Below are 17,761 nucleotides of genomic sequence, written 5' to 3' on the forward strand. Positions count from 1 at the left end.
TCAGTATGAGCCCGACACACCTCAGAGGTTCACTGGCCATGCAAATTTCTCATTCTTCACTTCCCAGTCAATGATTCTCCCCTACACACCTCACTGAAGGCAACTCTGCAGCGGTTGGCATTGGACTTTCAAACCATTTTCTGAGCTGAGACAGTGGTGGTGGGTACAGGGACAAGTTCAGAGAGGCAGTTAAGCTGTCCTGTTCCTGCCTTGCTTTTCTTTATTGCCCCATCTCCAGAGACTACAAAGCTGCATTACAATGCAGCAACAGCTCAGACAGCTTCTACCAGATATGGAGGTGGGTCCTTCTGCCGCTCTCACCGTATTCTTTGGCTCCRCTGCAGCCATGGTGGTCTGGAAATGGCTGGGCAAACGGCAGATCCAGGAGAAAATGGAAGAGGCTCGGAGGACCCGGGATCAGAGCATGAAAAAAATGGAAAAGGCTGTTCAGCAGTACAAAGAACAGGTAACATGTCCCTCAGGGGTCTGAGTCACATGGGGCAGTCTGCTGATGTTGTTCTGTATCTCCTCCTACTAGCTCGATCTTCTATACCCTTTATAACAAGGAGTCCAAAGGAGATGTGCTGGCAGCCTTCAACAACAGGAAAGGCTGCTTTGAGAGGAAGGGAGATCACTGCTCTCCTCGAGCTGGATGAGATACAGTGGAAGTCTGTAGCCAGAGATGTGAATTATGCACTAGGAAGAGGTTTAGGACAACACAGGTGGTTTGGACCTTCACTGATCAAAATTCAAGCTCTTTTGGGACCTGGAAATGTCTCTTGCCTCTATGGATGCAAGAAAGAAATGAATTTCTTCATAACTCTGAGTTTATTCATCTGTTYATATCCTTCCCGTGTATCTTTATCTCTAAAATCTAGCTTCTTGAAGKCTCTCGAGTCTTCAAAAGAGTTTTACCACGGATCCTAGCAAGGGAGGCCTCCCAGCCCAGTAGGCTGCCTAGAAGATGCTTGGCCTGACTTAACACTAACAAAGCACAGGCATTTGGTGTCCTCTGGGAGCAACTGGAACACAGCAGGGGTAAATAAGGCAGGCACCCAGCTAGCATGGTCACAAATTCCTACTGTGACACTGATCGTTAACCCCCTTTCCTCCCTACTCCACTCTCTTCTGAGAATATCCTGGTTAAACCATCATATATTTACGCAGATAATGTACCTGCACATAAAGCGTATCAGCTACAAGTGATATATTCAAAAGAAATTATAGAATCATAGAACAAGTAAGGTTGGAAGGGACCTCTGGAGATCATCTAGTCCAACCTACCCAYTCAGCACGTCACTTAGAGCATGTTAGACAGGGTTGCATCCAGGCGGACCTTGAATGTCTCCAGAGAAGGAGACTCCACAACCTCTCTGGGCAACCTGGTCCAGTGCTCTGTCGCTCTCACAGTGAAGAAATTCGCCCTCACGGTCAGGCAGAACTTTCTGTAGTTCAGTTTCTGCCCATTGCCTCTTGTCCTATCATATGGGATAACTGAAAAGAGTTTGTCCCCGTCCCCTTGACACCCTCCCTTCAGGTACTTATACACATTGATAAGATCCCCCCCCCCAGTCTTCTCTTCCCCAGGCTGAAGAGGCCCAGCTCTCMCAGCCGTTCCTCATGGGGCAGATGCTCCAGCCCTCTGATCATCTTYGTAGCCCTACGCTGGACTCTCCAGTAGCTCCATGTCTCTCTTGTACTGGGAGCCCAGAACTGGACACAGTACTCGAGATGAGACCTCAGGCTCATAAATGTATATAAGATGAAACTTTAAAAAGAGTTGGCAGCGCTGAGAACTGCCAGGCTTATTCATCTGAGTAGTCCTTATCCACCTGTGAGCCCTACTGGCTTCTTTGTAGTTTGCCAGACTTGGGTTATTAGATGTTTAGGCCAGACTGGGTTGACTCCAGGGCTGACAACACAGTGCCTGTACCCACRCTGAGGGATGAAGGGCCAACCTGAGACTTATGTACAAGGAATTCATTACCAGCTTTTTAGCACTGGTGTTTGCGCAGCTGGGATTACCTCTCAGTTATGGGTAAGTGCCACAGTGCATGGAGGAAGGATCAGAAGTGATACATTGTCTTGTCCCTTGCTGTAGTGGATGCATGAATGTCTTCCATATGTTCAGACACAGCTGGGCTAGTGTGATTTATACCATGTTCATGCCATCCMCAAGGCCTATAGAACAGCTCAAGCTTGGGTTCAAACAGCCAGAGTCTGCCTTTCCAGAAAGCTCAGTTGATAATGTTGATAAAACTTAAGGGACTTATCTCTGAACTAAGGCACAGGCCCCTCCCTCAAGTATCTGGAAATGCTGTCCTGGCATCCCCTTCTTCTTCCTCTTGCAGATCTCTCATGTCCAGACGGGTGCCATCCTGTCCCTGCCCCTGGTAGAGCTTGCTGGCAGACTGCAGGAAGGGACTCTGTCCCCTGAGACAGTCCTCTACACCTACATAGAGAAGGTGAGAACCTATCCACAGCAGGAAGGGTAAATCACTTACATTCCCCATACTATGCTGTGTGGGTTGGTGGTTGAGGAGACTTGCTGGAACTGTTGATTATGGCAAGTCTCTAATACAGCAGATATCAGAAGAAAGATATAAAAGGGAAGGGATCTCTGTCTCCTCAGTCAGACCCCCTCACAGGGTAGTCCTTTTACAGGGTTTGAGCTGGGATATTCTAGGGAGGGCTTATCTTTCATCCTGAGCTGTTAGTCCTTGCTTTACAGATCCAGATAGCTACTAAAGGCATCTAGGTAATTACACTGTTCCTAACTAACACATCTTTCTCAATGTGTCCTGGCAAAGGCCCTGGAAGTGACCCAGCAGACAAACTGCTTGCGACATTTTATCCCAGAGTGTGAGGAGCAACTCCACGAAATACAACAACGGAAGGAGAAAGGGCTGCTCTATGGCATTCCCATCAGCATCAAGGATCACATTGGCCACAAGGTGCTTCCCTTTGTGCCTGTGAAACATCCCACTGAGAGTTAGGCTTGAAGTTAGATGGGCTGCGAGGTAAGGGGGACACAAGAGGATGAGGAAGGGGCCTAATGCTCTCYTGCTTACACCACAAGAAACCTTGCTGGTCTGAGCCTGTGGCCTCACATCTCCTTGAAGCTGCATCCCTAGCAGTTAGAGAGTTGCTGACYCTCCAAGAAGACGAGCATTGCCCCTGTGTCAGCAGTGCTTCTCTTCTGACTGCTTTCGCTTTGAACAGAAAAAGYCAACTAAGCCAGAGTGGTTTAAAGAGCAGATCTTCGCTAACATTGCTCATGCTGATGGAAGCAGGCTAGGGAGCCATCACATGAGTGAKCCAGCTGCCAGAAAAGGATGTATGTCCAAAGCCTGAAAGAAGTACTGACCAAGAGACCCCAACTGCATCAGCAAGTCTGTCCCGGAACTTTCATTGGCCAAAACCAAGGCGTGAATAGTTATTCACCCAGACAACAGGGTTCAGCTTCTGGAAACCTGCTAGCAGCAGGAACTGTTAACCTTGAAACCCTGCTACACTGTAGCCTGGTCACTGAGCCCCTTACCGTTAAGTCTGTGTTCAGAACAGATGGACTAGTGATCCTGTCACAGGGACAAGCCCTGAAGAGGACTGGCCTTGAAGACTAGACTATACTCCTGAGCTGTATTTGTTGGGCTCTGCTTCATGCTGAGTTACCAATAGAGCTAAGAGCGCTCAAGCCCAAAGCAAGCCCCAGACACCAAGGATAACTGAGAAAGGAGTACACTATTTGCCTGATTTTATACTGCCTCCCTGAATGTCCACTGCTGGCTACCTCTGGAGAGCAGGATATTGGGTTTGATCTTGTGACAGTGGGCAAAGGAAGAACACCTGTAGAGTTGCGTCTGGGATGGAGGAGAGAAATAGCATGAAAAGGAGCAAGGACAGCTTTAGGAGAAGCCTTAACCCTGTGAGTGCTTGGCAGCCCTTTGCTGCCATGGGCATCACTGGACCAAGGAGYCCTTGACACTTTGTGCAAGGGCACACACAGCAGGGAGCAGATTAGTACCCCAACATGGGCACCAGATCTTCCTTTCCAAACTGCAGAGGAACTGCCCTGACCCTCTCTGCTGTCGTTTCTCCTCTTCGCAGGGGCATCTGTCGACCTGTGGGCTTGTGCAGTTCTTGAACACCCCAGTGGAGGAGGACAGCGTCCTGGTCAAGGTTTTGAAGAGACAAGGGGCCATCCCATTTGCATTTACCAATGTGTCACAATCTCTCTTCAGGTAGTACCTCAGAAATCTCTGCTCTAGYTGTGCTCCTGAAGCCAAAACTCAGCCCAAGGGTCGGGGACAGGCAGCCTGTGTGTTTCTTGAGATGTTGCCTGGCTGATTTCCCCTTCCCATCATCTGCAAATAATCCTAATTCAGGTGAAAATAGCTTTTATATAAGATTTAGGGGAAAAGATACACCCTGAAAGAAATCTAGTGCACTCATGCATGGGAGGGAGAACTGCGATACATGTTTTTTTACCACAACCTATAGTAGGCAGCCTGAATACAATGCTGGGACTCGGAGACCCCAGTTCTGTTCCCTGCCCATGCAGAGTGATCTGTGACCTCAGCCTGTACCTCAGTTCCCAACTCTTTCTGATGGAAACAAGCCATGCCCCAAAGGAATTACAGGGTGGAAGGGGTTGGTTCTGCCACACAGACTTACAGTAAGGGACAGTCAGCAAAGTCAAGGCATTAGGCTGTTCCTGACAGTCTGCTTGCTGGTTTTCTTCTGCCCAGCTACGACTGCAGCAATACCATCTTCGGCCAGACGCTGAACCCTCTCAACCACAAGAAGAGCCCCGGAGGCTCCTCCGGCGGGGAGGGAGCTCTGATCGCAGGGGGAGGCTCCATCCTGGGCATTGGGTCAGACATTGGTGGCAGCATTCGCCTTCCCTCCAGCTTCTGTGGGCTGTGTGGGCTCAAACCCACGAGTGACAGGCTCAGGTAGGTGCTGGGGCCTGCTCTGCCAGGAGCCTGCAAACTCATGTTGCTCCTTACTGAGGTACGCACAGCCCCTCTGAACTCATACGTACCTTGTCCTACACGCACTGCAATCAGGGACAAACTGGGGCTGATTGAGCAAACTGATGGTTCAGCAAACAGCTGCCCGGTCACACAGAACAGCATTTCTCTGGTGAGGGAATGGGAATTCAGACTGAAGACTCCACAGTCCATTCAGACCTCCTGGGAATATCTCACTATTATTGAAATGACAGTATGATTTTTTTTCCCTCCCCTTCCAGCTTGTCTGGAGCAAGTGGCCCAGTCAATGGGATCCTGTCAGGTATGTGAATTTAGAATTGTTTTTCTGTCTGCTGTGAAGAGTGGAAAGGGTGGAAGGAGGGAGAGGCTAGCTTTGCTTGTCTGGACACTTCACAGGACACCATGAGGCCTTGACTTGGGTTCAGAATACCCAGTTGTAGATTGCCACAGCTGCGTAGGGTCACCTTATTAAAAAGTCATGTCATATCTAAGGCCTACTGGCCTACTGTAGAAGCAGAAAGGTTGTATTCTCTGTCTCTAATTTGTCTGTTTAACTTAGCTGTCTTCAGTTCAAGGATCAGCTCTTTATACGCCTGTGTACATGAAGTGGAGGATGACAACATACTATTTTAGTGGGGATGTTTAGACTCTCCTTAAGTACCACTAAAAGATTGATGCCTCTTACAATATTTGCTTTCACAGAGGCAGTCCAGATGGATGGGCTGGCAAAGCAGCAAAGGGTACTCCCCCTGCAGCTACCTTGATCTTACCTTTCCTCACAGCACAGACACCTTGATCAAAATCTAAAGCAAAAACCCAACGAAGGTCAGAGATGGCCAAGACCTGTCAGAAAGCTTTCTGGAACATCCCACTTCATTGCCTGACAATCCCTTGCAGCCAGCTTGGCTGCATGGAGGAGGAGACCAGTGTTTGGTATACCTGCTTGCTTAAAGTGGATATCTGTTCTCCTCCTCCCTCCAGTTCCCTGTGCACTGGGGCCAATGGCAAGAGACGTGGACAGCTTGGCCCTGTGCATGAAAGCGTTGCTCTGCAAGGAGATGTTCCAGCTTGACCCCACTGTGCCCCCCATACCCTTCAATGAGGAGGTGAGTCCTTCGTGAAAGAGCCCTCGTCCTCTTGGGGGTGCTTTCACATCAAAACACGAAAAGGCTGCTGTTTGTTTATTTCAGGGATGATTCACGAGAAAGTGTTATTTGCCACTGTGGAGTTACAAAGACAGCAACAAACACCAGGGGGACAGATAAAGGGAGGGAGGGTCTGGTGTCCAGCCAACTCCAAACATCTCATGGGACACCGAGGAAAAAGTACCTGCTCAACATATATWTATTTTAAGGGTCCACAAATCCTTACAGTATAAGTTTCTAGCAACATTAATTTTCTTTGAAGGCCCAAGTCATAATTGTTAGAAAAAGAATGTTTAACAAAAAAGTATTCTTTCTGCCTCTCGGTGTACGAGTTATTGGATTGAGAGACCCCAGCAAAGTGTAGGGAAGGAAAAGATCAGGAGCAAAAAAAAAAAAATGTAAATTTTTAAGGAAAGATGGGGCAGGCTGGGTAACTCCTGCAGCAAACCTCCTGACTGAGGATACTTCCTCTTCCTCTGTGCAGATGAACTTCATTTTTTTTTGCCAACCCTTTCCTTTGCAGCAATGGCTGAACCAGCCGGTCTTGAGTGGCTATGCTTTATCTGAAGGGCAAGATGAAGAAGAGGCTGGAGAAAAAGGGTGACTTGTAGAAACCATAAGCAGCAGCTCTCTAACATCTGGATCTTTTATYCCCTTCTGAAGTGGGCTTTAGGACATGAGTAAGCCTAGTCACAGTAAAGTTGGAAGTCTTCAACTAGTGGCTCCTTTCCTTTAGGTATATTCAAGCTCTGCTCCCCTCCGGATTGGGTACTACGACACGGATGGCTACTTCCCACTCCCTCCTTGCATGAGACGGGCAGTGCATGAAACCAGGGATGCTCTGCGGGCAGCTGGTCATGAGGTGAGCTTGACCTCACCAAATTCTTCCTCCCAAGGTGTCTCAAGCTTTGCAATCACTCTTTAAAGACAGCAGATATAGCCCCCAAACCCACTGAACAACAGACTAGCCAAGGATAACAGTATGGGAAAAATAAGGGAACAGAGATTCTGATGAAAGTTACTACATCCATATGCACAATGCAGTCCTAGGCCAGCACATCGCCTACCAGATTTGTTATAGCAGTGCCCTCTCATGGGGAAACAGCACAAGTGACTAGTAAATCCACCTCTGCAGCTGTGATGCAGACCAGACAGCAGGCTCTGTAAACATGTTGCATCTTGTCTCTGGAAGGCGGCCCTGGSCTTTTCTAGCTCTGTCCTTCCCCACTAGGGCTTTGGGAGCCAGTGTTGCCCTTCCTCCTCAATGCCCAGGGAGCCCTCTCCTGGACCACTAAGGGAAAAGGGTCATTGGCTGGGTTTGGAAAACACCTTCTCCTCAGTCTAGACCTACCTGTAACAAATGTGTTAATGCTACCTGATCTTTATAGCAAGGCGGGTCTGTGTTTGAGCATGTGTCAGTTCTGCTGGGATATGGCGAAAACTGGTGCAGTTTCTGGCTCAGTGATTGCCTAGAATAGGAAGAGGGAACGGCTCTGGAGAGATCTCAGAGCTGGGCTGAGCATTCCTCAGGGAAGAATAATCACACGGGAAAGGGATGAACTGGGGCTCTCCACAGGTGTGTGGAGACCTAGGAGGCTGCTTTTCCGCATTTGAAGTATTTCCACAGTCAGGCACTGGAAATTATTCACACTCCCAAGCTGCCACACAATCTTGTACTTTGGTGCAGTTGGTGCCGTTTGCTCCACCTCGGATCCACTATGTCATGACTGAACTGTTTTTGAAGACATTTTTTGCTGATGGCGGCCGTGCTTTTTTGGAACTGTTGTAAGTAAGAATCCTCTGGCAAGAGTGCCGTAAAACACCTCCGCCCCATGTCTGTGAGCACCATGAGTAAAACTAGCTCATCTCTCCTGCCCTAAACAAGAGATACTCAGGTTTCTGAGGTAAGGCAAATGGCTTCTCTGCCATGATCCCCTCCTCCTCTTTGTTTCTCAGCACAGGAAATATTGTAGATCCAGGCTTGAAACCACAGGTGAATTGCTACAAGATCCCAACACTGGGGAAGAAGCTGCTGGCTCTGATTCTTAAACCTCTGGTGAGTCCCTGGCCTCAAGACCAAAGCAGAGTGGTGTAGGAAAGCCCTGCAATGCCTGAAAGGGTGGTGGTACTGGGAGATGCCTTTAACTGGAAACCCTGRGATTTCAGACCAAAGCAAACACTTGGAAGGTCTTTTCTGGCATCTTGCTAGGATTTATGTAGTGCCAAAAGGAAATGAGAACAGGACSAGCCAAGAGTTGTAAAATAATATTGCAGAGCCCACAGGAAGCAGTTCTTCAAACACTAGACCTAGCAGTGCCCAGTTTCCTATTGATTCATGCAACTGGGAAACACTGCAGCAGGCAGACTGGAGTGTGAAGCTCTAGCCCTGTGTTTGAGGCTTTCCAAAGAGCTCATTTTCATGGCAATTCCTCACGGTTAATAAGGGTTAATGCTCACTGTAGCACCTTCACCAGGAGCATCCTTTTGTAGGTTTCTCTCTTCCTTCTTGTTTTCTCTCTTCCTGTCCAATTGGGTTGTTCTCAACTAACAGGATCAAAAAGGTAGCAGCAAGTGTGAGATAACCAAAGAAGTCTTGTTTCTGTGGAATAACATAGTAAAAAGTGTTTTATTTACCAAAAATAATACAAGGTGACTTGTTTCATGTCAGTGATTTCTTTTGTGAGAAGCAAATATTGGGCTGAAAGAAACAAATCAGGATTCAAGTTGGAAAACAAACTAAAATGAGAGCTACGAGGAACATTTTTAAGCAATTTCATTCACTATCAGAGCAGCATTYCCAGGGACAGTCAGGCTGAGAGTAGAGGTCTCACAAGATGACACAAGTTGCTGTGCCCCACATCCTAACCCTCACAGGACTCTCTTGCCTTTTCAGTTTCCCCGCCTGGCTGACTATCTGAGTGCCTTGTGTGGAATGAGGTAAGACAGCACCTTCCTCAGTTGCCTGCTGGGAGATGGGGTGTCTGTGGAAATGAACTGCACCTTCTGCAATGGGTGTCCATAGTGGGGAGGGGGACACTGGGTTCAAGACACACTCTGATCCACTCTCTGGAGGGGCTGTCCCTCTGTCCTGGACTGCACTTTAGTCTTTAGGAACACATCTCCCCACACTCCTAGTATTATAACGCCTTCCCACAGGCCTTCAAACGTGCTCTAGGTTGCTGTAAGGTGAGAAACAATAGTCTACGTCCTGCATCTCCCAGGGGCAGGACGCAAAATCAAATGCTTAACGTTACAGCCAGAAACTCAGGAAACGTTCCCTCTGGTGGAGGTTCCCACAGGATGTTGGGGTGTCCCAGGAACCAGATCCACACCTGTCAGCAACAGCTTAGACTCACCAGGCCTGCCTTGGATGGGGGAATGGAAAAGAGCCTCTGGTCTGTCACCTCCATTTTTGGTGATTCTCCACATCAGACTGCAGTCCCCCAGGGCCTGGGACAAGTTATGAAACACTTAAGAAATTTGCTTTCAAAGCTAAAGCAAAGTTTTATGTGATGAAGGATTAAATGACATACCCCTCAMATCTCACTTTCATTATGCTCTACAAAGACGAACTAGCACTAAAGATACTGATAAAGAATCCAGGTCCCCTCCAACACAAATGAGGTTTTCCCTCCAGCTCTCTCAACGGCTACAGCTGTCTTGCTCCTTCAAGATGTGAAAGATTTATCTGTTTTACAACTACCTCAGGCAGTCTGGTAAGAGGCCTTCCCTCTTGTAGTAAATCTGGAATCCAGAGGAGATTAAGGGACTTAGAGAAGGTCACACAGTAAGCTTGTAGCAGAGCTGAATACTAAATCTAGCCTCACAAGAGAAACCTCCTTTCTACCTCTCCCAGACATTTGCTCAAATCCCAGAAGAAACTTCAGAGAAATAAGGAGAGATGCACTGTTTTGAATAATTGCTAAAAACCACTAAGGCTTATCAATTTGGATGATAATTTAAGCAGTATTCCTCTCCTCCTAAGGCTTAAAAATGTTACTGTGGTTTCCATTTGCAGGTCAGTGAACAAGATGTGGAATCATCAGCATCAAATAATGGTATGTTTTGAGGACTTTTCTCTCTGGCATCATGCTATGAGCTGAGGCTTTACAGCAAGTACCAGTTTGGGAGTCATTATTTAAGCAAGGGGTTGCACAATGGAGTGCTGAGGAGAGATGGAGGAAAAGGCACAAACAAGAAACAAGACTGGGCTAGCTGGACTTTCAGGTCAACCCAGGATGCCTTTATGGGTTGCCCAGTGCTCATGCCCAAATGCCCATGCTCCATGGCCCCAGTATGCAGCATTTAGGGCTGGGTCCTTCACTGCCCCCCACCTTCCTTGCTAGCGTTAGGATTCTGGAAAAGTTCCTCCATCGTGCAGACAAATGCTGCAACCAGCTGCTGCCTTGGCCCTGCCTCTTTCCCTTACATACTGATCTGCTCCAGTGTTGACATGCCCTCTATGCTATCTCTGCTCTTTCCCAAGGCATATCGCACAGAGTTCATCGCCAGATGGAGGGAGCTGAGGCTAGATGTCATGCTTTGCCCTGTTCTGGGTCCGGCTTTCACTAGAGGTTACCCTGGCAAACTCCTAAGTAAGTGAATCAGAGGCTTCCCCAGGAGAGAAGACCACTGTGGCTGTGACTTACTGCCTAACTAAGCATTTCGTGGCATTACTGGCAAATGGAGACAGAAATGCAGATGAAGGGATTTGGGGAAGAGTTGTTTGTATGCAAGTCCAAGTCCACTGCACAAACCAGCCCTCTGCAGTATCTCCATCTAGTTCTCAGGGGGCTTAAGGGACATGCTTGAGGTATGAAAGAATATAGGTGGCTGTGGCTACCTGCAATCTTTCTTTTGCTTCTCTCAGCCGCTATCTCCTCCACGATGTTGTACAATGTCTTGAACTTCCCTGCTGGGGTTGTACCTGTCAGCACAGTGACAGAAGCTGATGAAGAAGAGCTGAAGCTTTATCAAGGATACTGTGATGACCCCTGGGACAGGACAYTGAAGCAGGTCTGTAATACGGAAAGGGGAGGAGCAGAGGCTGTTCAGGGTGTTCAGAGTAATAGTCTTGCTGAAGTTAGGGGTTCCTAAATGCTTCCATCAATACAGGCATAGTGAGAAGGAAAAAAAAAACTCTATATATGCTTTACAAATCCCTTTTTTCCTGAGTTCCAAAGGTTGCAAGTGAATAAACATCAAAGAGGGACTTGGGGGGCACCCAAGGCCTGGATCATAGTCTGTTACCAGGAATAAGCCATGGAGCTAGGCTTCCTCGAGTAGGTCCTTCTGATAGCCACAGCCTGCAGCACTGCACTGCAATTTTCTTCTGCCCTATGACCTGTTCTGCCAGGCCCAGGCAATCAGTAGAGTGGGGATCAGGCACAAAGAGGCTGAAGGAAAAGGGATCTGGTAGTAAGACAGCTCAAAGCAGAGCTGACTGGGGGAGTGCTAACCTCACACATGCTGCCCAAGACTTGGCAGCTATTTCCATCATGAGAACAGCAAGAGCCTTTTTTCTGCCCCAGTGTGCTTTAGAGAKGAAGCTTGCCCCTGCTTGAATAACAGGGCTCAGTCTCCAACCTCCCTGCTCTCCAGGACAAACCGTGGGGTCAGAAGGGACTAGCCAAGTGGCTCAGTCAGGTTTCCAAAAGATTTTGAATGTCTAAGCTCTTGTAACACCTCACTCCTTGTGTCCCTGCTGCAGGCCGTGGAAGGAGCTGTGGGGCTGCCTGTGGCCGTGCAGTGTGTGGCTTTGCCATGGCAGGAGGAGCTGTGCCTCCGGTTCATGAAAGAGGTGGAGATGCTTAGCTGTGCTAAGACAGCAATGTAGCCTCTCCAATCCTGCATCTGCAGGGTCAGAGAAAGCCAAGACATGGACGGAGTGCGCTCCATGACTTCTCACTTCTGATCTGAAATGCATAAATTACAGCAAGGAGGGAAGAAGAAAGAAACAACTACTGATTCTCCCTCTCCTTGCCAATAAGCACACAGCCTGGAAGGGACTTAGTGGGTTTCCTAGTAAGCCCTTAAAAGGACTATGAATCTGCCTAAATTCCTCCATCCTTCCCAGGATGCTGCTGGATTTATCTCTAAACATCTCAGTGGCTGAGACAGAGACCAAGCAAGTGTCAAAATAATTTCTCTAGAACGTCATCATGTAAACTCTTTGCACCACCAAACCCTTCTGCTAAAAAGAGTCCCTGCCTTGACTGCATTGCCTTCTTCCTTTGAGAAAAAATTCACACAGTGCCTAAGGGCTCCAGACTGGTACTGCTGCAGCTTCACAAATCATTCTATAATCACATCCTGCTGCTCATTCCCATTTCTCCTCTCCTTTCCACCAGTAAACTGATCCACCAGAAAACAACCAGTTCCTTCTACTCTTTAATGACTATGCAGTGTTCTGTGACCCAGTACACTGTGCAGCCAGACTAATGCTGTGATGCGATTCTCTAAGCTCTGCTTCATTATTGCCACATTTCACAAATCTTATCATAAGCTCCAGTAATCTTATCATTTACTACTCACTGATGGGTTCGATTACGTGAGCACACAAGTATTGCTTAATCAAAGTCATAGGAATACCTTCCCACTGCATGAGAAATAACATCTAGTGTGTTTGGGCCTGTTCACATCCTCTCCCTCAATCCAAGCTATCCTGTTTGTGAGAGACTGCAGTAATCACTTGCCTTGCCACAGCATTGCATTCCTTCCACCAGCACATCTCGAGCATCACAAGGACATCTCCACCTCCACAGCTTCCTTAAGAATCTCTTCTTCAAAGGACCTCAGGTTGCTCTTTCTAAAAAATGCAAACAAATAAGAAGCAGAGAGAGAGCTGCAACTGAGGTATGGGCCAGAAAATCTGGGATCCCCAGATGGTTTATGAACCTGCTCATTCAGGATTAAAACAGAGAGCAGGGAGAGAGAGCAACATTCACACAGGGCGATTTAGCCCATTCTGAGACAGGCATAACRGATTGCTCTTCCTGGTAGGACCTTTCTCGCTTTCCAAGACTAAACATCTCAGTCTTAAACAAATAAATAAGTAGGAGACTCCATGACAGGTCTTTCTTTCTCATTTATTCTCAATGTTTGCAGTAAAGAGTAGATTTCCTTTGGGACATTTTAAAAGGAAAAATAAATACAAAACAGTTCTGCTTTCCCTGGAAACTTGGGGTATTTCATTAGAGCCAGCAGTGSGGAAGCAAGACCAGTTCCATTCAAGATGGCCCAGGGAGGTACAATGTGGAAACTGGAGTTGCCACAGAGCCAAGAGGTCTGTCATTCCCTCTACACTCGACGTAATTTGCAGAAATACATAGGTCCAAAGTTGGCTGTAAGGTGAGGCAGAACAAGCTCCCCCAGTCTGCAGTCTGAGGAGAAAGAAAATGTATCCTGGAAGAGTGTCCGGAAGTGGCTCAAGTCCTCAACACGGGTACCAATGTTAAATTCGGTTTCTGCAATTTCTATTGCTCTCTCGATCACATATTCATTCTGCAGCTGAGAGAGGGAGCACGTAGAATACACAACTTCTCCTCTTGGCTTGGTAGCAAGGATCCCAGCCCTACGGGCAAAATGAACAAATGTACCATCACAAGAAAAGGACTGCAGCGGGATATCAGCATTTCTACCCCCTGAAATCAGGAAACCAGCACTTAACTCCTAAGAGATGAAGAGAGACAAGTCTCCTTGATCTCTGCAGACTCAGCAGCTTCATAGTGTTAGTGCAATTTCAAGACTGTTTTAGACCACAGCAATATGCATGAGACAAATACTTAGACTGATAAAACACTAAAAAATGGGAGAGTCACTACTGCAGAGCAGTTGAAAGGAATAATCTTACACTCACATCCAAGTAAGAGAGGTAAGAGTAAATACAGGGCAAGAGGCTCTTGTAGTTAAAGCACTATGATGGGATTCTCTGAGCTCGCTTCATTATTGCCACATTTTGCAATCAGCTAATTTAGCCCCTTAGTGAAATGAAGGTAACAATGTTCCTACATGCCTGGTGTTGCTGTGAGATGTGCACAGCTCAGGAATCTTCCACAGCTGACTGCCAGGACCTGGGAGATCATCATACAAAAGGACATTGCTGTATCCAGTCCCTTTCTTAAACTCTCCTTATTACCTCCTTTTGGTTACTGCTGGAGATAGAAAGGACATTTGGTTCGACCAAGCACGCTTTTACCTCCTTACATGCCGTGTGGTTTGGTATGTTCAGCTACTGCAGTTCCAAAAGCTACATGCATTTTCCACATTTGTCAATAGGAACCTGAGCTCTCGTACAGGCACATGGAATGGGAAAAGGGGTTTCAGTGCTGGGCACTCAGAGAGCTGCTATCATGAATGCACAAATGGGAATATAGCATAGCTTCAAGCTTACTCACACCAGCAGCTGCAACTGCAGCATTGGCAACATCTGACGCTCCTTGGATCTCCTTCTGTTGAAGATGTTGTTCTCCTCCTCCATGACAGAGTGCCTGTCAGTCGTGCAGGGCACATCCACAAGGACCTGTAGCAGCAGAGATCTTGCATTAATTTTGTGCCCAGTTCAAGCTCAGAGAATCTTCTATCACAACCTTCTCTTTATGCAGCAACTCCACCCTGCCCACACACACAAGCTAGATCAATGCAGCTCTTTGTACTTTGTCTAGCTCATCATACTGCTAGAGTGCAGGTATATACCTAYGCTGAATTGTTGTTCGGCTGCTTCTGATGAGCAAATAGACACARAAGTGCTGGATAATTTCACATTCTCACACACATCCTCATTTAAAGTTTCCGTTTAGTGCATCTTGCTGATACTTGCTGCTGTGGTGGAGAGTTACCCATATCGATGCAGGTATGCACTGTCAAAGCCTAACCATCTCCTGGAGCAASAAAACCACCTCCCACAAGCAAAACAAACTGTTAAAGTGCAAGCACAGCTGGAACACCAATGAATCACCAGGGAGGACTCTGRGGCTAGGATGTGGTTGAGAAGACAGACCTAACTACTTAAGCCTCAGATTTAACCCCTTGCAGATTATAAATTAGGAAGRGTTCTTTTAAGGGGTAATATACAAATAGATACAGCTACAACTTAGGATGTCCCTACTCCAGATCCTGTAGGAAGTAGGAGAGTATAGCTAGAGTAAACACTATATATAGCTCTTAGCCTTACCTTTTTCTCTACGTATCAGACTACGGAGAACTGGACCTACTCAGTTACACTGTTAGATAAGCTATCGTCTTCCTCTGAAACAGGAAGCAAGTGAACTCAATGGACTTCATGGTTTTGGTCACCTACCTTATGGAAAGTTCCACCTTCCCGTTCCCCCCAGTTCCTTCCATCCCATGAAGTGATGCAAACAGYTTCCCTAATTTGCTTGGGAACATAGCTATTGAGAATCTGGTACAGTCTCTTTGTGCGAGAAACAGAAACATCATTGGCTGCAAGATACCCTGAAATGAGAGAGACAAAATACCACATGGAGAAATTCACTCTGAAAATACTAAATTTGACTCCTACCTCTTATATCCACAAAAGATTAATGGCCAGATAGGCATTTCCTAGGGGAGCAACATACAATGAAGACCAGAGGTTGCCAAACTTCAGCAGGTGCAGTGAACATTGCAGGTACAAAAGGTACATCAAAGCTATATGTTGCCTTTCTCCCAAAGACAACAGAAAAAAAAGCTTCCCGCAAAAGGCAAAAGCTTTCATCTCTATCTACCTCCTAGCACTGAGCTCACAGGAGCTCCCAGCTCTATGTGAAAGAAAGAAAAAAAAAAGATGCTTTTCCTCCCACCCCTGTTTCTGGACAGGTGCTGAGCCAGGAACTTCATCATCATCATCAGAGTCACAAYCTCGTTCTGCTGGTAAGAAACACACCCAGTTTGGAAAGATCCACATTGAAATAACTCCTGGAGAATCATTTCTTATTGCCCTCAGTGTAGCTCTCATCTTAATCCTGGAACAGGAGGAGTTACCACAGCGAACTCTCTCATCCAGGTTTTGAACAGCAGTGCCAGACTGATGTGTGGGGAATAACCCCTTYACTTACCGCAAAACCCCGTCTGCAGGATACCCAGAGTCTTGCCACCTGGAGCTGCACAGAGGTCAAGGACAAATTCATCAGGTTGAACATTAAGTGCTAAAACAGGCAAAAGAGACGATGCATCCATGAGGTAATAGCTGAGGATTCCCAGAGTGTCTGGCCTGGTTTGTAGGGGGGGTGGGGGGGGAATAAAAAGCAAGTACATGAGATAAAAAAGCAAGTGGAAATTAAGATGGGTACATACAGAAGAAGCTGATGTTAATACACACTCAAACCCTGAGACTGGCAATAATAACATATGGCTTCCACTACAAGTGTTCAACAAAACATTAGAAAGATCTGCAGAATATAGTATAGCACTTCTCATAACCAAGTAGTAATGTATTTTAAAAACATAATTTTAATTCTTTAGCTAATTCAAGCATAAATGTGCCAGTAGTACATGCATTTAATACTGGGGTGAAGAAAACAGAATAATGACCTTTCCTCATCCCAGAGRCTTTTGAAGAAGGGTTTTGTTTTGCTGAAGTCTTACAACACTGGGATGGTAACAGTAAGTTTTGTTTCYATTCCCAGAATTCCTGTAATTTCTGTCCTGAAATTGCTACAAATGGGCTCCTCCAAGAGACCTAGACTTGTAAGATGAATGTCCCTTTTCAAGGTGAGCTGTAGAAAACAGCTCTGTAAACGTCYGCATGCAGCACAAGACCCCCCAACGCTCCAGTTAGCGTGGCCACCTTACCGAGCAGGACGAAAGCGAGTGACGTCTCCTCTGGGGAACGTGTAACACTTGATATTGGAGGTGATGGGGGCAGAAAGCGGCGGTGGTGCCTCTGCCCCTTGCCCGGCGTTCTGGCATTCGCCGGGCGCTTCCCGGGACRCGCTTTCCTCCCTCTCTGCTCGTTCCGCAACCGAATCCTGCTGCAAACGCCGTGCCTTTCGGGAGGCTTCAGAAATAAAATCCACGGCATCTAACTGCTCCAGCTCCCGGGTGACAYGCTCAACGTCGGCGAAGTTGTTGACAAGGGCCCCGTATTTCTGCTCCGACAGAAGGCTGACCCGGATTGAAGGCCAGGCGTCCTTGAACTGCAAGCTGTAGTTCATGTCGAAGTTCTGCAGAGCCAGCGCCGTGGACGGCACCCGGGGGGCCGTGGTAGCCTTCAAAGAGACCAGGCGACGTGAGGGGTGATACAGCGACAAACTCGCTCCGTGTCCCAGYGCCCCCCAGCCTCCGCGTTTCCCAGGGAGGCCCAAACCCTCCGTGCCGCGTTGCCACAGGTCCCTGCGGCCTTCGCAGCCCTCCCGCCACGGCAGCGGGGCCGCGCTGCGGGCGCCGCCGCCCGCCTGAGGCAGCAACGGGGCGAGGGCGCCGCGCCTCAGCTCGGGGGGCGGGAAACGGCGCGGTGGGAAATGGCGGCCGCCCCCCCCCTCCCCCGCCGCGAAATGGCGGCGCGGCCGCGAGGACCCCCCGGGGTCCCGGCCCGGCCCCGCTCACCCATTTCTCCTTGTAGCGGTAGCGGCGCGGCGCGGCGCCCAGCACAGCCCACGCGGAGCCCGCTCGCCTGGGAGCGCT

At 47.9% G+C, this 17,761-nt stretch overlaps 2 protein-coding genes across 2 annotated transcripts in view; one reads left to right on the forward strand and one right to left on the reverse strand.

Annotated features, from left to right (window-relative positions):
• The first annotated feature begins 259 nt into the window (after nucleotides 1-259).
• LOC146594158 (vitamin D3 hydroxylase-associated protein-like) lies at nucleotides 260-11,975 on the forward strand. The gene is made up of 15 exons (XM_085308099.1): nucleotides 260-466; nucleotides 2,352-2,465; nucleotides 2,811-2,954; nucleotides 4,108-4,241; nucleotides 4,749-4,955; nucleotides 5,255-5,295; nucleotides 5,976-6,100; nucleotides 6,876-7,001; nucleotides 7,827-7,924; nucleotides 8,096-8,195; nucleotides 9,033-9,076; nucleotides 10,158-10,197; nucleotides 10,626-10,734; nucleotides 11,010-11,155; nucleotides 11,850-11,975. Exons 1-15 carry the CDS (start codon nucleotides 260-262, stop codon nucleotides 11,973-11,975), a joined length of 1,761 nt encoding a protein of 586 aa, XP_085164225.1.
• A 1,231-nt stretch (nucleotides 11,976-13,206) lies between these two features.
• Nucleotides 13,207-17,761, reverse strand: part of NSUN4 (NOP2/Sun RNA methyltransferase 4) — a 5,392-nt gene continuing 837 nt past the window's right edge. Inside the window, exons 2-7 of the mRNA XM_085308197.1 lie at nucleotides 17,684-17,759; nucleotides 16,931-17,346; nucleotides 16,195-16,349; nucleotides 15,438-15,592; nucleotides 14,536-14,660; nucleotides 13,207-13,712 (exon numbers count right to left, since the gene is read on the reverse strand). Coding sequence (XP_085164323.1) covers nucleotides 13,439-13,712; nucleotides 14,536-14,660; nucleotides 15,438-15,592; nucleotides 16,195-16,349; nucleotides 16,931-17,346; nucleotides 17,684-17,759 — 1,201 coding nt within the window. The 3' untranslated portion in view covers nucleotides 13,207-13,438. The remainder of the gene's footprint in view (nucleotides 13,713-14,535; nucleotides 14,661-15,437; nucleotides 15,593-16,194; nucleotides 16,350-16,930; nucleotides 17,347-17,683; nucleotides 17,760-17,761) is intronic.

This window comes from Rhea americana, unplaced genomic scaffold (assembly GCF_003343005.1).
Source record: "Rhea americana isolate MKP2758 unplaced genomic scaffold, rheAme1 scaffold_27, whole genome shotgun sequence".
Lineage (NCBI taxonomy): Eukaryota > Metazoa > Chordata > Aves > Rheiformes > Rheidae > Rhea > Rhea americana.